We start from the raw sequence: 24,282 nt of genomic DNA, 5'->3' as shown, positions 1-24,282 counted from the left end.
TAAGTGAAGCTGTCCAAAAACTGGCGGTCCAACAGGGGGAGATGCTGAAAGTGATGACCGAGTTGATGAAAGAAAAGAATCCCATTAGTATGCCAAAGTATCCAAGGGCACCGGGATCCCGAAGAGCCCCACTGAAGGATGAGCTGGGAAGATACATTTGTTACACTTGTGAAAGGCCAGGACATACTAGCCGAGAATGTCCACTGAGAAGGAGAACAGAGTCCCAGGCACTCGAAACCAATGGGGCACCAGGAGCAAGAGGTCCCTCTACAGTAGAAGGCCAAGCAGTGGCAGAAGGATTCCTAGGCCTGTCCTTTGTGGAAAATCCCTCTGCATACAGTGTTGAGAGGAACATGGGCAGTGCCAGCATATCTAGCAATTTCTGTAAGCGAGCATTTGGAGATTGTCTAACTGCTGAAGTATGTATAGCAGGGGTGAAGACCAGATGTTTGTTAGATACTGGCTCAGAAGTCACCACCATTACTGAGTCGCATTTTCAAAAATATCTGAAGGACAAGGACCTGACCATGCACAGCACACGGTTTGTACGTCTAACAGCTGTTAATGGACTGGCAATCCCAGTGGTGGGGTGCCTTGAAGCAGACATAGAGTATATGGGCCAGACACTGCCAGGAAAATGCATCTTCATCCTGAAAGACAAAGCCTCAAAAGGGAGCCATATAGGAGAAGGAGTCCCAGGGATTCTAGGGATGAACATCATTAGTGAGCTGAAGGAGCTACTGCTGCCAGGAGACGGAACCAGGAAGATGAACTGTCACGAGCACTCTATGAAGAATGCTGTGCTGAGTAAAGTACTGGCTCGAGAGGAGAGGCAGAGTCTTTCCCTGGGCCCCACAAGGCATATGGGAAATGGTAAAGTGGGCAGAGAATGGAAGACCATTATTCCTCCTTGGAGAGGGAAGATCCTTGACGAACACAGCTGTGTACCAGAAAATGAGCTGCAGGTAACGAGGGAGAAGGGAGGACAAGTTACCTTTCTTCAAGAAAGATGTGATGGGAGACTGCAAGTTCCAGTTCAAGCGGCACGTCAGGGCTAATTCCTGCACATGTGGCTAACATAAGGGCGTTGCCAGAGAAGCATCAAAAAGTCTTTTCTAAGAATGAGATGACCAATTACGATGACCAGGTCAAAGGTCACCATGACAGGCTGAAGACAGCCTGGAAAGTTGCTCTCAGAACAACTAAAGACAGAGCCCAAAGTAGGAAAAGGACTTATGATAGCAAGTCCAGTGGGGCTCTCATCAGATCTGGTGACTGTGTACCACTTCGTAGCCGTAGACGCCGGAGATGTAATAAAATACAGGACAAATGGAAGCCAAATCCCCCCACTGTGGTCACCCACAACAATCCCAAACTGCCAGTGTACGCTAACCAGCCTGAACGAGGAGGTCCTGGGATAGTAGTACATAGGGACCAGTTGAAACATTGTACTATGGTCCCTGTCTGGACTAAGAGGAGGCGTAGATCAGTACGCCCTGAGGAGGCTGAAATCAATTGGGAAATGGTTCTAGTCCCACAAACCGAATACAGAGGGGGACAGAGTGGGGCAAACCCAAACCCTAACAAGAATGGCCAGATCCTTCAAACTGACCCAGTATTACCCGAGGATAGGAAAATAGAAAATATGGGTAACAAACCGCCAGTCTTCAGAAGGTCCCAGAGGGCTAATAAGGGCGTACTTCCTGTTAAACTTAAAGATAATTATGTTATTGGTTCTATGTAGTGTTTTAATGAATATTGTTATGTATGGTATTAAGAAGTAAATGTGGAATGTTAAATATGCTAAATGTTCTTTTGATAATTGCTAATGGGTTGTTGATATACAATGATATGGGTATATGTTGTTACCATGGGGCCTGGATGTACCGATGTAAATATTGTGAATGTGGCAGTATTTTAGCAAGGGGGAATGTAAGGGGACTGTTGCCCCCTTACTAACACTCAGTGGGGGTGTTTTGGTTGGCTAGCTCCCAGCACTAAAAGGGGAAGGGTCGATGGCAAATCAGGAGCCTGAGACTGACTGTCCCCAGGAACAATGGGGAGAGGCCAATGCTCCAGATCAGCCTGATTGACAGGGCGGGCAAGCTAATCAGAGAGTCAGGAGGCCGGGGGGGTCCCGTCCTCCGTGTGAACTGGAATGGCCTGAGTCAGACAGAGTGGGGCCGAGCTAAGGAGAGAGCAGGGGCCCGAGCTGAGCTGCTGGGAGCAGAGCTGCAGCCCCAAAGCCAGAGCACAGCCCAGAGAGAGCAGAGCTGCAGCAACCAGAGCCAGAGGGGCCAGACAAGCAGCCAGGAAGCAGGTCAGAGCTGGGAGCAGAGTCACAGAAGCAGCCTGCAGAGCAGAGCTGTGCTGGGGGCAGAGCTGCAGCAACCAGAGCCAGAGAGGCCAGAGAAGCAGCCCAGGGAGCTGGAGGCAGAGCAGCAGCAGCAGCCGTGCTGAGGCAGAGTGGAGCTGGAGCAGTCCGGAGCTGGGGCTGGGGCAGTCTGGAGCCGTGTGCAGTCCGAGTGTGGTGAGCAGCTGGGGAGAGTGAGGGGGACCCTGGGCAGTGGGCCCAGCACAGGGAGACGCCTCAGCCAAGAGGCCTTGCAGGCCAGACTTGCAGGGGGATCATAACCCCGACCGGGCGGGGGCGACGCTGGGAAGAAGGGTCCTGCCACCTAGAGCCTGAGAGCGTGTGGCCACCACCAGAGCAAGTGTCCAACCCACAGCGTCCCTGCAGCACAGACAGGGCCTGAGAAGGAGCCTGGGACCTACAAGGAACAGACTGAACTGCCCTGACGTTCCAGAAACACTGTTTGTAATGTTCCCTGCCACAGAGCGGGGTGATGTGTTTTCCTTTAACCTTTCCCATTTTTCCTTATTCTTTTTTAAAATTAATTGTTAATTAAACAACTTGTATTTGCTTCAAATTGTATGGAATAATCAGTGGGTCAGGGAGGTGCCCAGTGCAGAGAGAGTACCCCGGAGTGGGGACACCCTAGCCCCTGTCCTAGGTGACCACAGCAGGGTTGGGGGTCGAGCCCCCCAGGAATCCTGGGCCCAGCCTTGTTGGGGTTACGAGGACTCACCCAGACAGGAGAGTGGAAGGGGAGCCCTCAAGGGCAGGGAGGCCTCTGGGTAAAGGAAGTGGGAGCGGGGACTCAGATCCTTTCGCTAGTCCACTTCACCGGGGTAGTGCAGAAGCCAGGAAAGTTCCCCACAATAGCGGGACCATTCCCCCGCTTACACATGAACTGCTACTGCATGAGCTAAAAGACCTCTCTTTCTTAGTCACTGCTGCAGCTTTCATCAATCTCTAGTGCTATTCTAGGTGCCACTAGAGGGGGACAGAGTGCCACACCAAGCAGGCCTGGGTTACATTTGCCCTGGGGATCTGCCTTAAATTCAACCATCAGCAGCCCCAGTGCTCACGCCTGCTGGAGGTAAATCGCTACAAGGTGCATTTTGAATGAGGGACTCTTCTCCCTGTTTCAAGCAGCGGTAAGCCCCATCAGTGCGTGTGGCAGCCTTTCTGCTCTGCCCTAGGAGATCGCACTGGCAAAGCGACACCGAGAGCTGGCCCTGGATTGGATCCGGAGTAGAACTTAGGGTACATCTACACAGCCTCCGGGAAGCGTAAGTCTCAGCTTGTCCTTGCGCTCGCTCTGATCAAATTAGCCCACTGAAAATAGCAGCATGGCGGCTGTGGCACAAGCCGTGGGAGGGGCTAGCTGCCTGAGAACATACCTCGGGCAACGCTGGATTCAGGGGGCTAGCCCGAGTGTGCTAGGGCATGGATGTCTACCGCAGTGTAGACATACCCTTACTGAGTGAATCTAATCGAAATCGGCCTGTCTATCCAACCCAAAGGGCACGATGTGTCTGCGGTATCTGACGGGCTGCTGCCCAAGTCAAAAAAAGACTTCCCAAGGAACACAAAACAAGCTACTTTCCTGGCTAACCCAGGCTACAGGGGCCCAGAGTCCTTTCATTCTACACCCATCTCTTTGGTCCAGCACTAGACCCAGGACCACATCCTTCCTTCTGCAGCTCTCCTAACTGTGCTGCTGGCTGGCTTTTATAATCACATGGTCCCTTCCCATCAGGGTCTGATAATCAACCTGGGCTGGCTGGGTCAGGGACGCTGGCCTGTTGCAGTATCCATCGGTGTAGCGTCGGCCTTCCGTAAGAAGTCCTGAAGCTGAGTTCTCCTCCTCTCCCCTTGGTAATGTGGTGCTGGAGTGAGTTTGGTAGTGATGTATCTCCTGGGTAGGGAGGCTGAGCCATTCTTTAGGTCTGTTTCATGGAAAGCCTTTGCAAATTGCACTTTGCTCAGAAGGTGGTTATCCTCATGCTATGCTGTGAAACGGCATTCCAGAGGTCAAGGAGAAAGTTTGGCTTCCTAAAGGCTTCACCAAGAGCCAGTGGCCCTGGAACAATTTTTACAGTGGGGGTGTTGAAAGCCAGTGGTCCCCCCCCAAACTTTTAACCTCACCCCTCCCCCCCTTAGTCCTGTCTGTGCCACCCCATTCAGCTGGGGCCAGGAACGGGACCATGGCTTTGGTGGTAGGGGGACACAGATGGGTAAGGGGGCAAGGCTGGGACCCTGCATGCGGGGCCAGGACCCTGCGCGCAGAGCCCCGGGCGTGGGGCCATCGGCAGCTACTATGCACACACCCTCTGGAGTGCGAGCCCAAAATTATATAGTCTTGTACAGTATAGAGAGAGCTGTACCATGCAAGTTCCCTTCCTCAATGTGGAGGGAGACACGCAGATTCCCCCCCCCCCTATGAATGACACAAACTGGGTTTTGAAATAAACAAGAATTAAGTTTATTAAGTACAAAAGGTAAATTTTAAGTGATGATCAGGGCTAGCAAACAGAACAAAGCAGATTACCTTAGTAAATAAACAAAAAACGCAAACTGATCATAACACACTAGCGAGGTAGGGTATAAATTAGCAAATTCTCACCCTGAGTGGTCAAGTCTGGCCGATTCTTTTCCCGCATAAAAAACATTTTGCCCCAGAAGTGCTGGAGTTCTGCCTTTTGCCCAGCAGAGGCCGCTGTGTGGCCAGAACAGCCGGCTGCGGTCATGCTGGCTGTTCTCGTGCCACAGCGGCTACTGGTGGGCAAAAGGCGTAACTGCAGCACTACTGAGGCAAAACTTATTTTATGCAGGAAAATACAAAATTCTATGTCCGGTGCTGCTGCAGAATTCCCTAGAGTAGAGTCCATCACAGCCAGGGGTGAAAATAACCTACCGGACTCACCAGTACGCAGGGCGGCTGGGGTGCTGGGCGGGGCTGGCCTTACCAGGAGGTGAATTGAGGCGGCCGCCTCAGATGCCAGACTATTGTGGGAGGTGCCACTAGGACCCAGAGTGTCGAAAATTGTGTCTGCTGCTGGTGCATATGTATTCTCTCTGCTCTAGATGCACACAGATGGTGGAGTGCTGGGCTGGAGGAAGGAGGGCACAAGAGACGTAACAGGCAGGCAGGAGAAAGGGTGAGAGGGAATAACAGAAAGCAGCAGGCGCTGCAGGGAGAGAGAGGAGGAGGAGCCTCTTATGTACGTCTCCAGCACCCCCAGGAGCCTGGACTGATTCACACCAGCTTCTCAGGGAGCTTCCTGTTTCCTGCTGCTTCCCTGAACCCAGGCAGTCAACTGAAGTAGTAGGAGCCAGTTAGGCCCTTAAGACGCTGATATCTTCCCTCAGTCAGGCCCTGCTACCAGCCTGCTTATTTGTCCCCTTCAACTGAGTGTTGAGAGCCACTCTAGCTGGCACAGAACCGCAGTCATGAGTGAAAGAAGAAAACGCCCCTCTGGGGCAGCATTCAGAAAAAGAAAGCAAGGAAAGGACGCTTTTCTATCTAAGCAGGAAGGAGCTCTCCTGAGATACATAGACACAAATGTTCACGGTGAACCTTCCGGCTCCAGTGAGGATGTGAGTGGTGAGGAGGTGCCTGATCTTCCAGTTAGCCCTGGTCTACACTACGAGTTTAGGTCGAATTTGGCCGCGTTAGATCAATTTAACCCTGCACCCGTCCGCACGACGAAGCCATTTTTGTCAACTTAAAGGGCTCTTAAAATTGATTTCTGTACTCCCCCCCAACGAGGGGATTAGTGCTGAAATTGACATCGCTGGGTCGAATTTGGGGTAGGTTGGACGCAATTCGACGGTATTGGCCTCCGGGAGCTATCCCAGAGTGCTCCATTGTGACCGCTCCGGACAGCACTCTCAACTCAGATGCACTGGCCAGGTAGACAGGAAAAGCCCTGGGAACTTTTGAATTTAATTTCACACTGTTTGGCCAGTGTGGCGAGCTCATCAGCACAGGTGACCATACAGAGCTCATCAGCAGAGGTGACCATGGAGTCCCAGAATTGCAAAAGAGCTCCAGCATGGACCTAACGGGAGGTACTGGATCTGATCGCTGTATGGAGAGACGAATCCGTGCTATCAGAACTCGGTTCCAAAAGATGAAATGCCCAAATATTTGAAAAAATCTCCAAGGGCATGAAGGACAGAGGCTATAACAGGGACCCGCAGCAGTGCCGCGTGAAACTTAAGGAGCTGCGGCAAGCCTACCAAAGAACCAGAGAGGCAAACGGCTGCTCTGGGTCCGAGCCCCAGACATGCCGCTTCTATGATGAGCTGCATGCGATTCTAGGGGGTGCCCCTACAACTACCCCACCCCTGTGCGTGGACTCCGTCAATGGATTCTCATGCAACAGGGATGCGGCTTTTGGGGACAAGGAAGATGAGGAGGAAGTTGAAGATAGCGCACAGCAAGCAAGCGGAGAAACCGTTTTCCCCGACAGCCAGGAACTGTTTATCACCCTGGAGCCAGTACCCTCCCAACCCACCCAAGGCGGGCTCCCGGACCTTGAAGGCGGAGAAGGGACCTCTGGTGAGTGTACCTTTGTAAATATAATCCATGGTTTAGTGGGGACACACACACAATCGACTGTATAAAATCGCTTCCTAAAAAAATCGACTTCTATAAATTCGACCTAATTTCGTAGTGTAGAGTGCAGGTGACCTGGCAGCTACTGCAGCATCCATATCTCCATCTCAAATGGATGTAATCATGCACATTCCTGAAGAAAAGTGTAGATCAGAGAAGAGTGTGGGGGAGGCACAAGAAACAGCTGCTGCTGAGTTTAGTTCCTTAAGTCTAGATGATCCAGGACTGTGGACTCACTTGAGCAGTAGCCTGAGGGACTTCCTTGTACTGCATGGGCCACAGCAAGTGAAAAACTTCATGTTCCCCAAAGACAATGAAAATAGAAGTTTCTATCCAACACATTACTGGCGTGAAATCCCCAGTGGTGACAAAGTGGAGAGGCCCTGGCTTATGTACTCAAAAACCTAAAATGCTGCATACTGTTTTTGTTGCAAACTCTTCCAGTCTAACGTTCCAGCCACATTGGGTTCTACAGGAATAAAGGACTGGAAAAATCTGGCTAAAAATCTGGCATGCCATGAGAAGGCAGCAAATCATCAGAGAGCATTCCATAGGTGGAAAGAGCTTGAGATGAGACTAAGGTTAAAGGCCACTGTGACGTTGCACTCTATATGATTTTATGAAAGTATGCTGATGAGTGTGACTATAATGTAACTAAAATATGCTTCATGCAAAAGGTCTCTTGTAAAGTATCATTACAAAGCTTGTAATCTACTAAGTGTGGTCATCCTATTTGTATAAATGTATCACTCTTGTATCTGAAACTAGAAATATGAAATATAAGTATGAGGGCCTATTGTAATTATGCAAAGTGTGGGCCATTAATGGTGGTTTAGAATCTTGATGGCTCCCATTAACCAGCACAATTGACTGTGGATGGCTCTGTTTGCAGGCAGGCCTTCCTGGGAGTCAGGTTGGGAGGAATGAAGGCTTGGGGTGATCATGTGATCATGTCACCTGAACTGGAATCCATCTTTAACCTGGTGTTTTTCCATTGAGAAGGAGGGGTGGAAACCCAGAGGGACAAAGGATTCCCGCCTTATGCAAAAGATATATAAGTGGGTGGTGCAATCATGAGAAATCCCCTAGCTACCACCTGAGCTGGAACAAGGGCTGTACCAGGGGAAAGGATTGTACCCAGACTAGGAAGGCATCCAGTCTGTGAAAGAAACTTATTGAAACATCTCTGAGGGTGAGATTTTATCTGTATTCAGTTTTATTACTGTACTAGGCTTAGACTTGCGTGTTTTATTTTATTTTGCTTGGTAATTCACTTTGTTCTGTCTGTCATTACTTGGAACCACTTAAATCCTACTTTCTGTATTTAATAAAATCACTTTTTACTTATTAATGAACCCAGAGTATGTATTAATACCGGGGGGCGGCAAACAGCTGTGCATATCTCTCTATCAGTGTTATAGAGGGCGAACAATTTATGAGTTTACATTGTATAAGCTTTATACAGGGTAAAACAGATTTATTTGGGGTTTGGACCCCATTGAGAGTTAGGCATCTGAGTGTTAAAGACAGGAACACTTCTTAAGTTGCTTTCAGTTAAGTCTGCAGCTTTGGGGCATGTGGTTCAGACCCTGGGTCTGTGTTGGAGCAGACTGGCGTGTCTGGCTCAACAAGACAGGGTGCTGGAGTCCCAAGCTGGCAGGGAAAGCAGGGGCAAAAGTAGTCTTGGCACATCAGTTGGCAGTTCCCAAGGGGGTTTCTGTGATCCAACTCGTCACAGCTACCATAGATGATCAGCATTAAGAGAAGATTGCATCAGAGTCTCTTTACTGGCAAAATGTTCTGAAAAGACTCATTGCCATTGTGAGAATGCTTGCTACCCAAAACTTAGCACTGTGTGGCACTTCAGATCAGCTGTATGTGCCAAACAATGGAAACTTCCTTAAAATTGTGGAACTGATGGCTGAGTTTGATGCTGTACTCCAGGAGCATCTAAGAAGAGTCACCACCCAAGAAATGTACACATTGAGATCATAGTTACTGGCAACAAAAGTCAAACAAAAGATTGTGGCAGATCTGAAGTCAGCAAGATATTACTCTGTTATTCTGGACTGCACACCTGACATCAGCCATACGGAACAAATGACTTTAATGGTGTGTTTTGTAACAACAACAGAACCTAGTGAAAATGTCCCTGCAATGGTGACTGTCAGAACATTTTCTAGAATTTATTGACATTGATAATACTACAGGAGCTGATATGACAAATGTGCTTCTTAAAAAGCTGGAAGATATGGGAATTGCGATAGCTGACATGAGAGGCCAGGGCTACGATAATGGTGCCAACATGAGAGGAAAGAACAGAGGAGTGCAGACACGGATCCGAGCGTTAAATCCTCGAGCTTTTTTTGTCCCATGCAGTTCTCATTCATTGAACTCGGTGGTCAGTGATGCAGAATCAGCTTCTAGTGAGGCTGCTGAATTTTTTAATGTAATTCAAAGCATCTATGTATTTTTCTCTGCATCAACTCATTGATGGCAAATTTTGAAGCAACATCTGGTGGGAACATCCTCTCTGACACTGAAACCACTGAGTGCCACACGATGGGAAAGTCGAGTGGAGGCGATAAAGCCTATCAAACACCAAATTGGGAAGATAGATGATGCCATAGTTGCCATTATGGAGAATAATGCTGTGACGAACAGGCGAACAGTGGCAGAAGGAAATGGAATCACCAGAAACATACATAACTTCAAATTTCTGTGTGGCTTAGTGTTGTGGCATGACATACTGTTTGAAATAAATGTTGTAAGCAAGAGACTCCAAGGTGTTGACCTTGATATATCTGGAGCAATGGAACAATTGGACAAAGCAAAGTTATACATACAGTCTTACCGGTCAGATGAGGGATTTCAAAACGTTCTGAAGAGTGCACAGAAGTTGGCAGAGCAACTTCCCACTGAAGCTATTTCCCCACCCATTCAAGAATACAAGAGTCACCGAAGAAGAAGACATTTTGATTACGAGGCATGGGATAATCCCATAAGAGACCCCAAACAACAATTCAAAATTGAATTCTTTAACCAGGTGCTAGATTGTGCAATACAGTCAGTTGAAGAACATTTCATGCAGCTCAAGGAACACAGCAGTATATTTGGGATGTTGTATGATATTCCAAAACTCCTCACTATACCTGAAGAAGACCTACACCAGCAATGCAGGGCACTAGAGACAGTGTTGACACATGATGACATGCGCAATATTGATGCGAGTGATTTAGGTGATGAACTGAAAGCCCTTTCAAGATACATTTCAGCAGGATCAACTCTAGGGTTACCATACATCCGTTTTATCCCGGACATGTCCGGCTTTTCGGCACTCAAACCCCCATCCGGGGGGAATTGCCAAAAAGCCGAACATGTCTGGGAAAATGCCGGCCAGGCACTTCCCCTCCCACGGCGGCTCTGCTCCTCCCCTGACTCTTCGGCTCTGTTTAAGAGCCGAGCTGCCCAAGCGCTATGGGCTTCAGGCAGCCCCCTTGCCTCCGGACCCCAGCCGCCGGCCGGGCACTTCCCCTCCCGGGCTCCGGTGGCGCAGGGTCCGGAGGCATGGGGGCTGCCCGAAGCCGGTAGCACTGGGGCAGCTCGGCTCTTAAACAGAGCCGAAGAGTCAGGGGAGGAGCAGAGCCTCCGGCCGCAGCGGCTCTGCTCCTCCCCGACTCTTCGGCTCTGTTTAAGAGCCGAGTGCTACGGGCTTTGGGCAGCCCCCATGCCTCCGGACCCTGCGCCGTGTATGGGTAAACAGTAATAGTTACCATGTCATGGAGGAGAGAAGGGCAATAAATAAGAAACAAAGTACAAGGAAATCATTAGATTTTTCTGTTATAATTTCTTAATCCTAACAAGTGCTTAATGGTTAATCTTAACTTTTGGTTAATTGTTGGTGGGCACGATTCTGAAGAAATTAGTTGTTCTGTTTTCACTGTATAAAGCAATGTGTTTTTTTTCTTTTTACAGATAGAGAAGGTGCTTAAAGGAGATGGTAGTACTGGAAATATTGAAATATATAAAGAGAACATAGAGAAGTACAACCTGAATGGAAAAGCTCTAATATTCAGCAAAAAGGAAGAACTCTTAAAAATTACAGGCATGACTCTGGCACACTGGGCCAACTTCAACTGTCATTCCTCTGAGTTCTCCTGGAAACTGGTTTTTCCCATTCATCTGTGCCAAGAGCCGCTCTCTCAGAGATCCTAATCTCATAGACATTAATTCTTCCCTCAGTTAAATGGACACAATTCCTGTTAAAGGGTACCAAAACGCAGAACTGAAACCAAAGCTTAGCTATAAAATGGGTTTTAAAACTCCCCCTCAAAACATGCTGGCATAGTGGGTGAAGAGCTACAGCATAGATTGGACCTCAGTGCATCCTTGAGTGAGATCACTCCATCTGTCTGGATCTGCTCAAATGGCAGATGTTTGAAACTTAGCCTACAGCAAAATGAACATGTGCTAAAAAGACCTTGTTTTCCAAACTTGTGTGGAAAAAATAAGCTCTTCAAAAGTATCTTTAAAAGTTCGAGGAGTGAGAGAACTGCCACTTTTGAATTAAAAGGACCGCAAGAATACATTGAGCTCAATCATCTGGTTGCTTGAGCATATTTAACCTCCACCGATGTAAATGGCCAGTTATATGTGTGCAGTTGAGGGGATAACCCGTGATTCCATGGTAAAGGCTGACTAAGGTGCCACAATGAAAGAGCTTGGGCTGCCTCATGCAGGCTTAACAGGGAATCAAGATGTTCTTCCAGCTCTATAATCCTGAAGTGGCTATTCTGCCAGACCTTGGGACTCATAGACAACCAACCGGTGTTACAATTCAAAGACAAAAAATGTGCTCTATGAGGTATGTTCAGACAAGGACCTCTGCAGCTGCATTCTCCTCCAATACAAACAGACACATTAACCAGTGGTCCACAAACTTTTTCATTCACATCCTCCCTTAACTGATCTGCACCCCCCACCCTCCGAACTGTGGTTGGGAGCTGGGAGCAGAGCCAGAGCTGCAGTCAGGAGCTGGGATTGTGGGTGCCACAGCCGGAAGTGGAACTGCAGCCAACCAGCAGTCGGAGCCAGGGCCAGTGCTGTGCTCCGGGCCGTGGGCCACGGCTGGGGAGCGAGGCCATGGTCAAGCCCAAAGCTGCAGCTGGAACTACAGCCTGGAGTGGGGCTGCAGTCGCGGTCGGGGCCAGGAGCGGAGTTGGGGGCAGAGCATAGCTGGGTGGCGCTCCCTCCCCACCCTGTGGGGGCTGGCCTGGGTCTTCTTGCACCCCACAAGGGACCACTGTTTGGGGACCACTGCATTAAATGCTGTGCTATTCTCTCACTAAACTCAACATTTCCAGAAAAGTGTAATTTGATGCGAGTTTCGTTGCCAAATACTGCTGCCTTGATTATAGTTCTGAGAAAACATTTTTGTTTAAAAGTGAAAACAGATGAATAGGTTTCCCAGACCCTCACTATCTCCCCAAATCATGTGCACCACTGGGATACTAAGCAGCCTGAATTTATGCAGGTAACTAGTCAAATTACTTCCCTTTTAAGTGCCATAGACTGGCTCCGCATCCAATTCTGTATTAATTTTGAAATTTTATTACTTAATTTTAAGGCCCTTATTTACTTCATCAAGGGGTGTGAGGCTTAAGTAACTAATGGAGAGAGGGATAACTCAGTGGTTGGAGCATTGGCCTCCTAAACCCAGGGTTGTGAGTTTAATCCTTAAGGGGGCCACTTAAGGTTCAGGAGCAAAATCAGTACTTGGTCCTGCTAGTGAAGGCAGGGGGCTGGACTTGATGACCTTTCAAGGTCCCTTCCAGTTCTATGAGATAGGTATATCTCCACATATATTATTAATGTTTACAAAGGGCCTTGAGCATCTCTGACGAAAGGCACTAGAGAAGGGCAAAATAAAACATATATTGGACTGAATTTTTAACACCCTAATATCCTTGAAGTCCAAAACGGTAGGACTTTGTCCATGTTACATCTTGAGATGTAATTTAGAAGTTACTGCGCATCTGTTCATATACTCCCCCCCCCCCCCCGCCGGGTTGCAGGGTGTAATATAAAATAAACAAACACCGGCTGCTGTTGCTTTTAAAATGCTGTGAAGTGTCCTGTGCTGGATGCTGTAGAAAGAAATTGTATTGCTGCTGTTGAATATTTGTGCGTGACCGATTCTTTTAGTCTTCTCTCTTTTTTTTTTTTTTTTTTGTTTGGCTTTGTTTAGTAAACATACACCAGTTATATTACAGCCTCAATCCAGAGATTCTGTGCTTGGTGAAGGATATTGGAAACGGGACCTTTCGTGTGAATTAAGGCAATGTTGGGTCTTGCGGCCTGGTCGGTGAGATAATATTCAGGACTTTGCAGGGTTGTTTCCATTAGGATGAGAAACCAATTATATGTATGTTCTCGGTGTAATCTTGTTCATTTGTGTAAAGTATACAGTGAGATGGTTGAATTGATCTTTTGTCCCTTGACATGTTTTCATAGTAGGATTCAAGCTTTTTCATACTGGGAATCACTTCTTAAGACCGAGATCCTCTTGGGAACACCTCCCCTCCCAATTCAGTGCTATCCCCCTGGTTCCCTCCAACTGCCACGGAACCTTCGGGGCCCGACATTCCACCCCAACTCCCTCCCACCCCCAGTGCCAGCGTTCCTTCCAACTGCCACGGAACCTTCGGGGCCCAACATTCCACCCCAGCTCCCTCCCACCCCCCGTGCCAGCGTTCCTTCCAACTGCCACGGAACCTTCGGGGCCCGACATTCCACCCCAGCTCCCTCCCACCCCCAGTGCCAGCGTTCCTTCCAACTGCCACGGAACCTTCGGGGCCCGACATTCCACCCCAACTCCCTCCCACCCCCAGTGCCAGCGTTCCTTCCAACTGCCACGGAACCTTCGGGGCCCGACATTCCATCCCAGCTCCCTCCCACCCCCCGTGCCAGCGTTCCTTCCAACTGCCACGGAACCTTCGGGGCCCGACATTCCACCCCAGCTCCCTCCCACCCCCAGTGCCAGCGTTCCTTCCAACTGCCACGGAACCTTCGGGGCCCGACATTCTACCCCAACTCCCTCCCACCCCCAGTGCCAGCGTTCCTTCCAACTGCCACGGAACCTTCGGGGCCCGACATTCCATCCCAGCTCCCTCCCACCCCCCGTGCCAGCGTTCCTTCCAACTGCCACGGAACCTTCCTTTGGGGGTCCTATGTTCCCCGGCCACAGCTGCCAAGCAGCATTCAGGGCCCAAAAGTTCCACTTGACAGCCCCCCTCCCACCCCAGCTGTCAGCCTCCGCCAGCCGCCATTCCCGGCATGCCATGCCCCAGCCGCGGCACTGCCAGGTGGGGAGACTACACGTCCCAGCATGCAATTCTCCCCCACGCGCGCCGGAGGGGCCGCTTCCTCCCTCGCGAGGGTGGGGCTGCGATTCCCACGACGGACGGGCTGGGCCGCCTATCCCTATTGGGGGCTCCCGCCGGCAGGGGGCGTGGTTATGACGAGTGGCAGGCCCGCTGACCTATCGTCCTGGGCTCCCGCCCCTTGGAGGGCGGTGCTTCTGTGAGTGACAGCCCGGGCAGCCTATCCCCGCGGGGACTCCCTTGCCGTCCGGTTTCGGCGGCCTTGGCGGGGCGGCGGGGAGCGGGGCGAGGCCGCCATGGGCTGGTGGCTGCGGGCTGTGGGGCGCTTCCTGCGCGGGGCGGCCGGGCGCAGGCCCCCCCGAGGGCCCCGGCGCAGCTCGAGCCGGGCCTCTGCCTCCCCCCCGCCGCCGCCGCCGCCCTCGGAGCTGGACAAGGCGGACGCCTGGCTGCTCCGCAAGGCGCATGAGACGGGTCAGCGCGGGGGGCCCGGCCGGGAGCGGCGGAGGGGCTGTGGGGCGGGGCCCATGGTGGGGGGTGGGGTAGAGGAGGGGGGCTATGGGGAGGGGGGGGGCTGTGGTGGGGGGACAGGGTGGAGGAAGGGAGCCAATGGGGAGGGGGGAAGGATCCATGGTGGGGGGGGGAAAGGGGGACTGTAAGGAGGGGGAAGGGGCCCATGGGGGGAGGGGGGGCTGTGGGGAAGGGGCCCATGGGGGGAGGGGAAAGGGGCCCATGGGGGGAGGGGGGGCTGGGGGAAAGGGGCCCATGGGGGGAGGGGAAAGGGGCCCATGGGGGGAGGGGGGGCTGGGGGAAAGGGGCCCATGGGGGGAGGGGGAAGGGGCCCATGGGGGGAGGGGGGGCTGGGGGAAAGGGGCCCATGGGGGGAGGGGGAAGGGGCCCATGGGGGGAGGGGGGGCTGGGGGGAAGGGGCCCATGGGGGGAGGGGGAAGGGGCCCATGGGGGGAGGGGGGGCTGGGGGAAAGGGGCCCATGGGGGGAGGGGAAAGGGGCCCATGGGGGGAGGGGGGCTGTGGGGAAGGGGCCCATGGGGGGAGGGGGGCTGTGGGGAAGGGGCCCTTGTGGGGAGTAAGGGGGGGCTGTGGGGAGGGGGAAGGGGCCCATGGTGGGGGGGCTGTGAGGAGGGGAGCTGGAGGGGAGGAGCGGCTATGGTTGGGGGTGGAGGCCCGTGGTGGGGGGGCTGTAGGGGAGGTGTGCTCTGGTCGGAGGAGGGGGCCTGGGGTGGAGGGGGTGTTGGGTTGGAAGGGGGAGGGAGGCTTTAGGGAGGCTGTGGGGGGCTGTATGGAGTGGGGCCCGGATGGGAGACAATGTGGACATTGGGGACTGGGCATGTGAGGATGGGGGCACAGGAGGGTCAGTGTACTCTGGGGGCAGGACGGTGGAGGGGATCTCATGGGGTGGTAGCTGGTCCATGATGTGGCCTGAGGCATTGTGGGGGCTGGGCTGCTGCCACTTGAGACATGAAGTGGGGTGTGTGGACAGGGTGGGTGATCCAGGAACAGTGTGGATTAAGGGCTTGGTTTGGTGTATCAAGGCTCATTTGGGGATGGTGAAGGGAACAGTACAACATGTGGGTGAGGTTGGGGACAGCACAGAGTTGCAGGTAGTCTGATGACAGGAATGGGGTAGGGAACGCTTGGGAATAGCATGGTGGGAAGATGGTGTAGGGGACAGGGCAGTGATGGGGTTGTCATAAGGGCTGGAAGGACATAATGTGGTATTCTGACAAAGCACGTGGGTCAAGGTGATGCAACTGTATCTAGATGTGGACGTGCGCCAAGGGTTGGTACAGTGTGATGGCATCTTGACACGGTGTCTTGTTTTGGTTAAAGAAAGAGAGTGTCACTGACCAGGGTGGATAAAAATCATTGATTTTTTTAAAAAAATTAAAAACATTGGATTTTTTTATTTAAATAGGAGTTTTCCCCAAAAAGCATTTTATCAAAAAATCTGATCTAAAGATAGTTTTAATCAAGATACATTATAGCTCAAAGATATCTCATCATGGAATAGGGATTATAAATTCTAATTCTATAGTATGAGAAAATATATTCATGTCATGTTGAAGAAAAGTTTTGTAAAGGAGTTCCAATAGTTCATGGATTAGGGACCCAATCTTATGGGGTTCCCGGGCTTCTGTATAGATTATTTAGGTTAATCTTTCTATCTACCCAATGGGACTCAGTGCTCAGTCTAGAAGATACCATCAGAGATGCTTAGTTTTGCAGTTCTCAAACTGTGGATTTGTGTCTCCAGAGATAACGTGATTGTTAACCGCAAAAAATGTTTTAAAATAAATAAATAACTTTCAAAGACATTTCTCTGGAGTTTCCAATGGGTGTGACAGAGGTTTGAGACACTACAGGACCATGTGGAGGTTTGATGCTATGGAGTCCTGCAGTTGCTTGTGTTCCCATGCTATAAATGTGAAAGGGATGAACATGCTATAGACAAAAACCCAAGGCTGTGACCGTTAATCTTTTAAAGAATTTGCTTCCCAGACATAATGGTTCCCCGTATCCTCTCTACCACAACAGGTAGCAGTATAAACGAAATAACAAATGGCTGAAGAAGAGGAAACTCTAGCTTTCTCCTGTTCTCTACTCAGGTTTCCTGTCCTGGTTTCGCAATGGCTTGCTGGCAACTGGCGTCGGAGTAATTTCTTATGTTCAGAGCGACATGGGACGAGAGGCAGCTTATGGTAAGTAACGCACGCTATAGATGAGCAAGGGGGAGATTTGAACTGGACACTGCACCAATGAAAAGTATTATTGTCCCCAGGTTAGTTAACCCACCACTGAAGTGTTGATTTTTGTAACTAAGGTCAGTTCACTTATGCCCTGTCAAACAATCGCTGAGCCCAGAGGTGGCCACTTGTCAATTATGGGTGAAGCAATCCAGTCCAGTGTGTACAGAATTAGTAGATTTCATAAAACACTTTGAACCGCATGGCTGTAGCAGCTGCTTTCTATACCTGTAAGATCAGGAAAGGTTTATAACCACCTGCATAGCACAGGTCAGACTAGATAGATGACCAGTGGTCCCTTCTGGCCTTAGAATCTATTAATCATTTTTTATAAAGCTCCTACAAATGTATTGTCTGGATAGATCTTTAGCCTATAGACTATAATGGCTTATGTGATTATAATAGTCTATACGAAGAAGTTAATAGGCATCTTGAAATTGCCTTAGGGTCTTCCATGTAAATATGCACCGACGGCTCCAGTGCTGTAGCAATGAAATGGTCTGTAAAAGGCCTTTGAATAGTGATTATAGATCACATACAGGTCTGAGAGTCATGCATGGATCCAGTGTCCAGCTTAGCCCATGAATCCCTGAGTAATAACCTTGAACAATTCACTTGTCCCCAATATCACTTAATTTCTCAGGCTGTAAAATGGTGATAATACCCCATTGTAATACACTTTGAGAGCTCCATTGAAAAGATGTGGTAGGTATGGATACAAACAGGCTGCAGCAGTTGGGAGTTACTGAGTTTGAATTCTTGGGTTATGCAATTTCTGTGTGTGTCTACTCTGTGCTCCACGAAAGCTGTTATAAAATGAGGAAGCCACTAACAGATATGCTAAAAATGGCAGCAAACTGACCTTTATGTCCTGGAAAGATGTGAATTGTAAGGTGTATAAATGTGCTGGACCCCAGACCTTAGAAAAGGAGATGTAGCTGCCCTCTGAGATTTAGAGGGTGATGTAAAATGGTGGTGGGGGGGAGGAGATGAATGTGTAATACAGATGTCTGTAATAGGGTGACTGTGTTAAAGTAACTTTTTTGTTCCCGTTTGGCTAGAATCTTGAAGTCTGGTGCACTCATTGGAGGAAAAAATACCAGAATTGATCTTTATATCAGAGGTCATCCATCTACCCATTTACAGAAATGGTATTTCTCTTGTGAGGCACGAAAGGCCTCCCATTTGGGGAAATTAAAGTCGTCTCATTTCACCAGTTTTATGGGACTTGTGCCAAAGATTTGTCAGAGGCATGTGACTGCGTGACAAGATGCAGCGTTGATAGCCATGTGTGCCGGAAGGGTGGGGCTGCTGTCAGTGTGTAAAACATACACACTAGGATCACAACAAAAACTAGTGATGACCTTTTGACTCAAAGCCCTTTGTCAATGACACGGTGACCTTACCTAGCGCTGTGATTTGAGAAATCCAAAGCATGGTACAAGCTCAGAACTGCCTACCCTGTATGGCAGGTGTTATCTCTGCCAGGCCTCTTTTTTGAAATCTGTTCTTGGTTCTGCTGTAGACTTGCTGAATGAGCTCTTGGGTAGGTCACTTCCCTTCTATTTGCCTGCTTGCCCATCTTTAAAATGGGGATAATACAGTCTCCTCCCCTGGGGATGTGTGTTTTCATAGAGCACTTGAGATCCTTTGAAAGGGGCAATACAACTGCAAAGGATTTGTGCCGATCCTCTAATCTCGTCTTGCTTCATTTGTTCACTGATGCCACATGCTAGTATTTAGCCTCCTAATTCCCTACGAATAAAGTAATGTGAGGACACAAATAGCTGACTGGGACATAGATGAATCAGCTAGGAGGAGGACTCTCGCTGCTTTCTTCTGCACACAGACTACAGGGGAGGGAGAGGAAATGCAAGAGAAATCCGTGACTATCGCAAGGAATTTTGGTTGAGTATGGTTATTTTAAAGCTCACCACAGTGTGGTGCAGTGGTTCTTCAAAACTGAAGAGAGAAGAATTGTATTTGTAAGTTGCTCACATGTTATGAAGAGTTGTGCCTTTATGGTTGAGCGGTTTCCAATTGAAGAGTTCTTGACTTTTAAGACGGGAAGTTCAGGCCAACTTTTCTCTCTTGTTCTGTTTTTAAAAATTGTCCTGATCTGTTTGATTACAATGAAAGCCATTTGGGATTTTGATTTCATAGATCATAGATGATCAGGGTTGGAAGGGACCTCAGGAGGTCATCTAGTCCAACCCCCTGCTCAAAGCAGGACCAATCCCCAGACAGATTTTTTTGCTCCAGATCCCTAAATGGCCCCCTCAAGGATTGAACTCACAATCCTGGGTTTAGTAGGCTAATATTTCTTGTTGTGTTTGCAACTCAACCATTGCAGCTTGGGGCTAACACAGAGGAACTCTGTGGCAGAGTTGGGAAGAAAACCCATGAATCCTGGGGCCCGGTCATGTGCTTTAACCATCCTTCCTACCTCCCAAGAAACAACTCTTCAGAACAACATGCACAAAGCTGTTTTCCTTAAACCCTAACTCAAAGTAGAGAAATCATAGGGAAGACTTTCTGGCATCACCTGCACTGGCAGAATTGTGCTTAATACAGTTGTTGCCTGCAGTGTTCTAGCACATCTTGCTTGACTTGTGTGAATGGGGATTTATTAAGACAACCTCCTAGGGAGTCTGGAACAATTTTATAAGACAGTCAATCCATGTCTACACTAGCCAGGGAAACCCTGCCAGCAACGGTCACGCACAGTGCCTGTCGTAACTAGCATGGCCCTGAGTCCATTATAAAGAGACAGAATGGCCTAGAAGTTAGGGCACTAGGCTAGAACTTGGGAGACCTGAGATCAGTTCCCTGTTCTGCCACAGACTTCCTGTATGACCTTGGCCAAGTCACTTATTCTCTCTGTGCTCCTTACCCTATCGTGCAGATGGGGATATTAGCACTTCCCTACTTCACAAGGGTGTTAGGAGAATAAATACATTAAAGACTGAGCTGCTCCGATATTTCCCATAGATGGATGGCTTACCAAGCTCTGCTCCAGATGCATGGATGGATTTCATTCTCCGTTTCTACTCTAGGTTTCTTCATTCTCGGCGGGATTTGCGTGTCTTACGGCAGCGCCTCCTACCTTGTCAGCCTCTTCCTCCTCCGCCGCACCATGATGCTTGCTTTCTCCACGGCCCTGCTGAACGGCACGGCGGTCACAACGGTGGCGCTGTTCTGGCTGTGTGCCATCTCCCTCTACATCGGTCGCCTTGAGGTTGAGATCATACAGGAGGACAGTAGTGATGAATGCCAGGACACAAAAAAGGATGATGGGAAGTCGGACGAGTAAAGACCAAGGTCCTGGGGGATTTTGCTGTTTTCATGATGGTCATTTAGAATGTTCTCCAGCACGTTCAGTGGACTGAGTTTTAATGCAATAGATACAGCGCCCACGGGCTGTCCTGCCCACCGTGTCCAAGGGCACAAAGAAAGGGCAGCTTTATTGTAAATAAGACACTGTTGGCTGCTTTATATTTATTTAACATTTTCCAGATTGGCAGTGGGAATTAGCATTAGAAAAATTGGATCATCGAACAGAAATATGGCTGCAGGAGACCCTGCTGTGGTAGCAAATGGATTGGTGGGACGGCTTCCCAGCTGGGAGCGTGCATTGCTGTCAAAATGGATCTCTGATGCTTTTAAAGAACTGGCTGTCCATTGAGATCCTGTGCTCCCGTCTCCCACATACATCCCATGCCTGTTCTGCCACGTATGCAGAAGCTGGAAATTTTAAGCCAAATTCAGCTGATGCTCCCTAGAAATGTTGAATCGCAACAGTATCCCATGGAGTCCGATCCTGCTGCCCCGGCGTGCGTTGTAAAGTTAGCACATCACATTGAGGTTACTCACAATGCCTCGTGAGCCCATTTTACATCCAGATCAGTTAATGTTTGTATTAAAAACATCAAAACAAAACAAAACTGCTCTCTTCCTGTGTCTGAATGAAATGTACACTCTGCTTTCTCACCCTCCCCATTTCCACTTGCAGAAAGGGCCTGATTACGTTGTTATGAAGGTCAAACTTCCCTTGATTTCCATGAGTTTTGTTTCTATAAGGGGTACAGGATCAGGCCCTCATGCGTGCTGCCCTTTCTCTGCTATTGCCTTGAGAGATTAATAGTTGTAGCTTTTGTTTTTTTAAATGGCTGTTGAACTCCACAAGCACCTATCCAGGAAGCATAAGACTGGGAGTTAGGAGAGTACGGTTCTAGTCCTACCCCTGCTGCTGCTTTGCTCAGGTCACTTATTGCCTTTTGCCTCAGTTTAGTTATCTCTAAAATGGAATATAATTGCCTACCTCTTGGGTATAAGGTTTGTGGGGCATATTTGAGATCCTCCAGTGGGAGGAGTTAAGGATAGGCAAAGTATTTATTTTTGATCTATAAAACTGTTTACTTAGGGTATGTCTACACTACCCGCCGAATGGGCGGGCAGCGATTGATCCAAAAGGGGTTGATTTATCGCGTCTAGCCTAGACACGATAAATCGACCCCTGAGCACTCTCCCATCAACTCCTGTACTCCGCTGCCACGAGAGGCGCAGGCAGAGTCGACCACCGCCGTGAGTAGGTCCAAGTACGTCGACTTCGATTCCCCCCACCCCCCAGTGTATACCAGGCCTCAGTACAGTTCAGATGCTGTCCTTTTGGCTCCTGGCAAGTTGTTATTGTGACTCATGGTGTGGCAGCCCTCCACACAACGATGGGTACATGTGGGTGGAAATGACCCTGTGAATAGCTAGAAGTAAGGCCACCTATCAGTGCAAATAAAGGGAGGGAAATGTGATGCAACCAATTAAAAACCTCACCTGGTTGTGACTGCATCTTTTACCTTCCCCCAAACATTGTTACTTTCATTTCTTCCAATGGTTTCTTTTCACTGGTCTGAACAATCATTTGCCATGTTGTTCATTTGAAACTTCACGATGTTGTGACCTGGAGGCATGATCCATCCTGCAAGGCCGGAAACAAAATCAAGGGTCTGGATCCTTGACTCTGGAGAACACACTTTATACTTCCTTGCCCCATGGGCTGCCTGTGTGCCAGATGTAACTTATATTGGCATTCTGAGTTACGCTGGCTGGCTGCAGCTCCAAAGTGCTGATGTGCTAGCAAAACATCAGATAGAGTAATCCTGGCCATGCCTTCTACGCCAATGGGGTGTGGTGTGGTGTGCAGGAACCTTTGTACCAGTTCTGCCCTATTGGATCCATCTATGCTGGGAGGATCTCCCAGGGGGCTGGTTATGTTGGCTTTAGGGTCAGAATCTCCAGACGCTGCAATGCACGTATTTTCCCAGCACAACGCTAGGGATAAAGCACTTCGTAAAAGCTGCTAAAACCCCAGCCGAAAGATTCAAAGGATGTGCAAATAATTAGGTGTGAGGCTTTTTATAGTCTCCTGACATCCCTCCACCAAAATCCTCTTACTTTGTAGGAATAATGGAGGACAATATTAGTCTCTCTCTGAATTAGAAAGTCTTGCAGTTGGTATCGTAGCACCTCATGTATGCGCAGTAAATACTAAGAGGACCTTATGGAATTATTCCAGCTTTACACTAGTTTGATAGAGCAGAATTTGGCCCCGTCTCTCGGCCTCCAGGAAAGGAGGCTTGTGAAACCCAGGTGATAAAGACACATTGGCTATTTTTCAAACCAGAGGTGGCAACCCATTGATTTAAAGCCTCTCTGGGCAACGCATAGTTCGCAAAGGCAATGTCCCCAAGGGTTGTGCACTGGAAATGACTCCGCTCCATGCATTAGCAATTGATGTAAACGACCTTCAGAGCATTTGGCATTACGGGCTTCCGGAAGGTGGGGAGTTGAGCAGATGGAATGCATTAATCGCAGTTTTCGTAACTAATGCAAAACATACCTGGACCATTTTCCCCTGCTGCAGCCTCTGCGGTGTACTTAATCTGCTTTGCACTGCTGTAGCATCTCTCCTGAGGGTTTCACTGTCTTGCTGATATCTCCATCTGACTTGCTACTTTTGCCTGGCCTTTCTAATGATGATTAGCGCTTTTCCCTTTCTGAGGCATCTGCCTTTTTTCTTTATTAGTTGTCCACCTGTTTAAATTATACTGTAAATTTTAGAGGCAGGGACTTGTCTGTTAAAGCACCATGCAGGCATGTTGTGTGTTTTGTGAATAAATCATATAGGACTGTCAGTCTGGCACATTTCACTAATAGCTGTTGTGAAAACTTTTTTCTCCAGTTGATAAACTCTGTCCTATTTCCCTGTGGTATCTGCTGCTCAGCTCATTTGGCTAGCACCTTTTGAAATACCCAAGAGGAACGATGCCCAAGAGATTAGATGAGCCCTATAACTACCCTGGGATTTGCAAATGCTGCCAGTCCTCATTATTTTGAAGCAATTTCTACATGAATCTTTCACAACCAGCCTACCCTCTGATAACTGCTTTCCATGACGGATGCAGCAGCTGGCACAATAAAGTTTGTAGAAGTTTACACTAACTTATCACGTACAATCTCTTCTCCCATTGAGTTTGTGTGAAACTCTTGCCTACACCGATGTACTTGAGCAAGATGAAGCAATGTTGGATGGGGGTTATTCGTGAAGCATGGTCTAGTGATTAGAGCAAGGGATTAAATCAAGAATCCTTGGTTATGTTTTTCAGCTCTGGGAAGGAGTGTAGCCTAGTGCTAAGTAAGTAAGGGATGGGCTTGTTTTGGTATTCCTGGGTTTTATCCCCTGCTCTGACACTGTCTGGGTCTGTGGCCAAGTCAGTTTCCTCATCTGAAAGGGAGAATACTTACCCAGATCTACAGAAGAAAACTGCTGTTGAATATGAAAGCTTCTAAGCAGATGGTTGAATGTGAAATATAACTGACTAATAATTATTTTATTTCTTTAAATGCCAGGTATGCATGAAATCTAATGACAAAGAGTGTCAACAGTAAGAGATGGAGCAAGAATGGAACAGAAAATGCACAGAGCAGTGGAAGGTTCTGCTGCTCTCTTCCACGGACCCAAAAATAAAAGCCCCCCCTCGCATAACTTACCTCAGAAGAGCTGTTGAGTGCAGGGCTACGGCTCTGAATGTCTTGTTTTTATGCACTGTCCAGTTGCATTTCCTGTGAGAGGGGATTAAAGTAGGGACCATCAATCTGCCCTATGCCTGTCA

The 24,282-nt window shown here is 49.0% G+C and overlaps 1 protein-coding gene across 2 annotated transcripts; it reads left to right on the top strand.

Annotated features, from left to right (window-relative positions):
• The first annotated feature begins 14,618 nt into the window (after window positions 1-14,618).
• On the top strand, window positions 14,619-24,268 carry TMEM160 (transmembrane protein 160). Of its 2 annotated transcripts, XM_054009742.1 has the most exons (4): window positions 14,619-14,824; window positions 16,976-17,068; window positions 20,170-20,434; window positions 24,020-24,268. In XM_054009742.1, the coding sequence occupies exons 1-3, from the start codon at window positions 14,650-14,652 to the stop codon at window positions 20,424-20,426; spliced, it is 525 nt and encodes a 174-aa protein (XP_053865717.1). In that variant the 5' UTR covers window positions 14,619-14,649; the 3' UTR covers window positions 20,427-20,434; window positions 24,020-24,268. The 2 variants fall into 2 exon arrangements, with proteins under 2 accessions (XP_053865717.1, XP_053865716.1); XM_054009741.1 differs by lacking the exon at window positions 24,020-24,268 and having other exon boundaries at window positions 14,620-14,824; window positions 20,170-23,323.
• The last annotated feature ends 14 nt before the right edge of the window (window positions 24,269-24,282 follow it).

Source organism: Malaclemys terrapin, chromosome 20, assembly GCF_027887155.1.
Source record: "Malaclemys terrapin pileata isolate rMalTer1 chromosome 20, rMalTer1.hap1, whole genome shotgun sequence".
In the NCBI taxonomy this organism is placed as follows: domain Eukaryota; kingdom Metazoa; phylum Chordata; order Testudines; family Emydidae; genus Malaclemys; species Malaclemys terrapin.
Note: the sequence above shows the minus strand (reverse complement) of the source record. Positions and strands in the feature narration are given on the sequence as shown.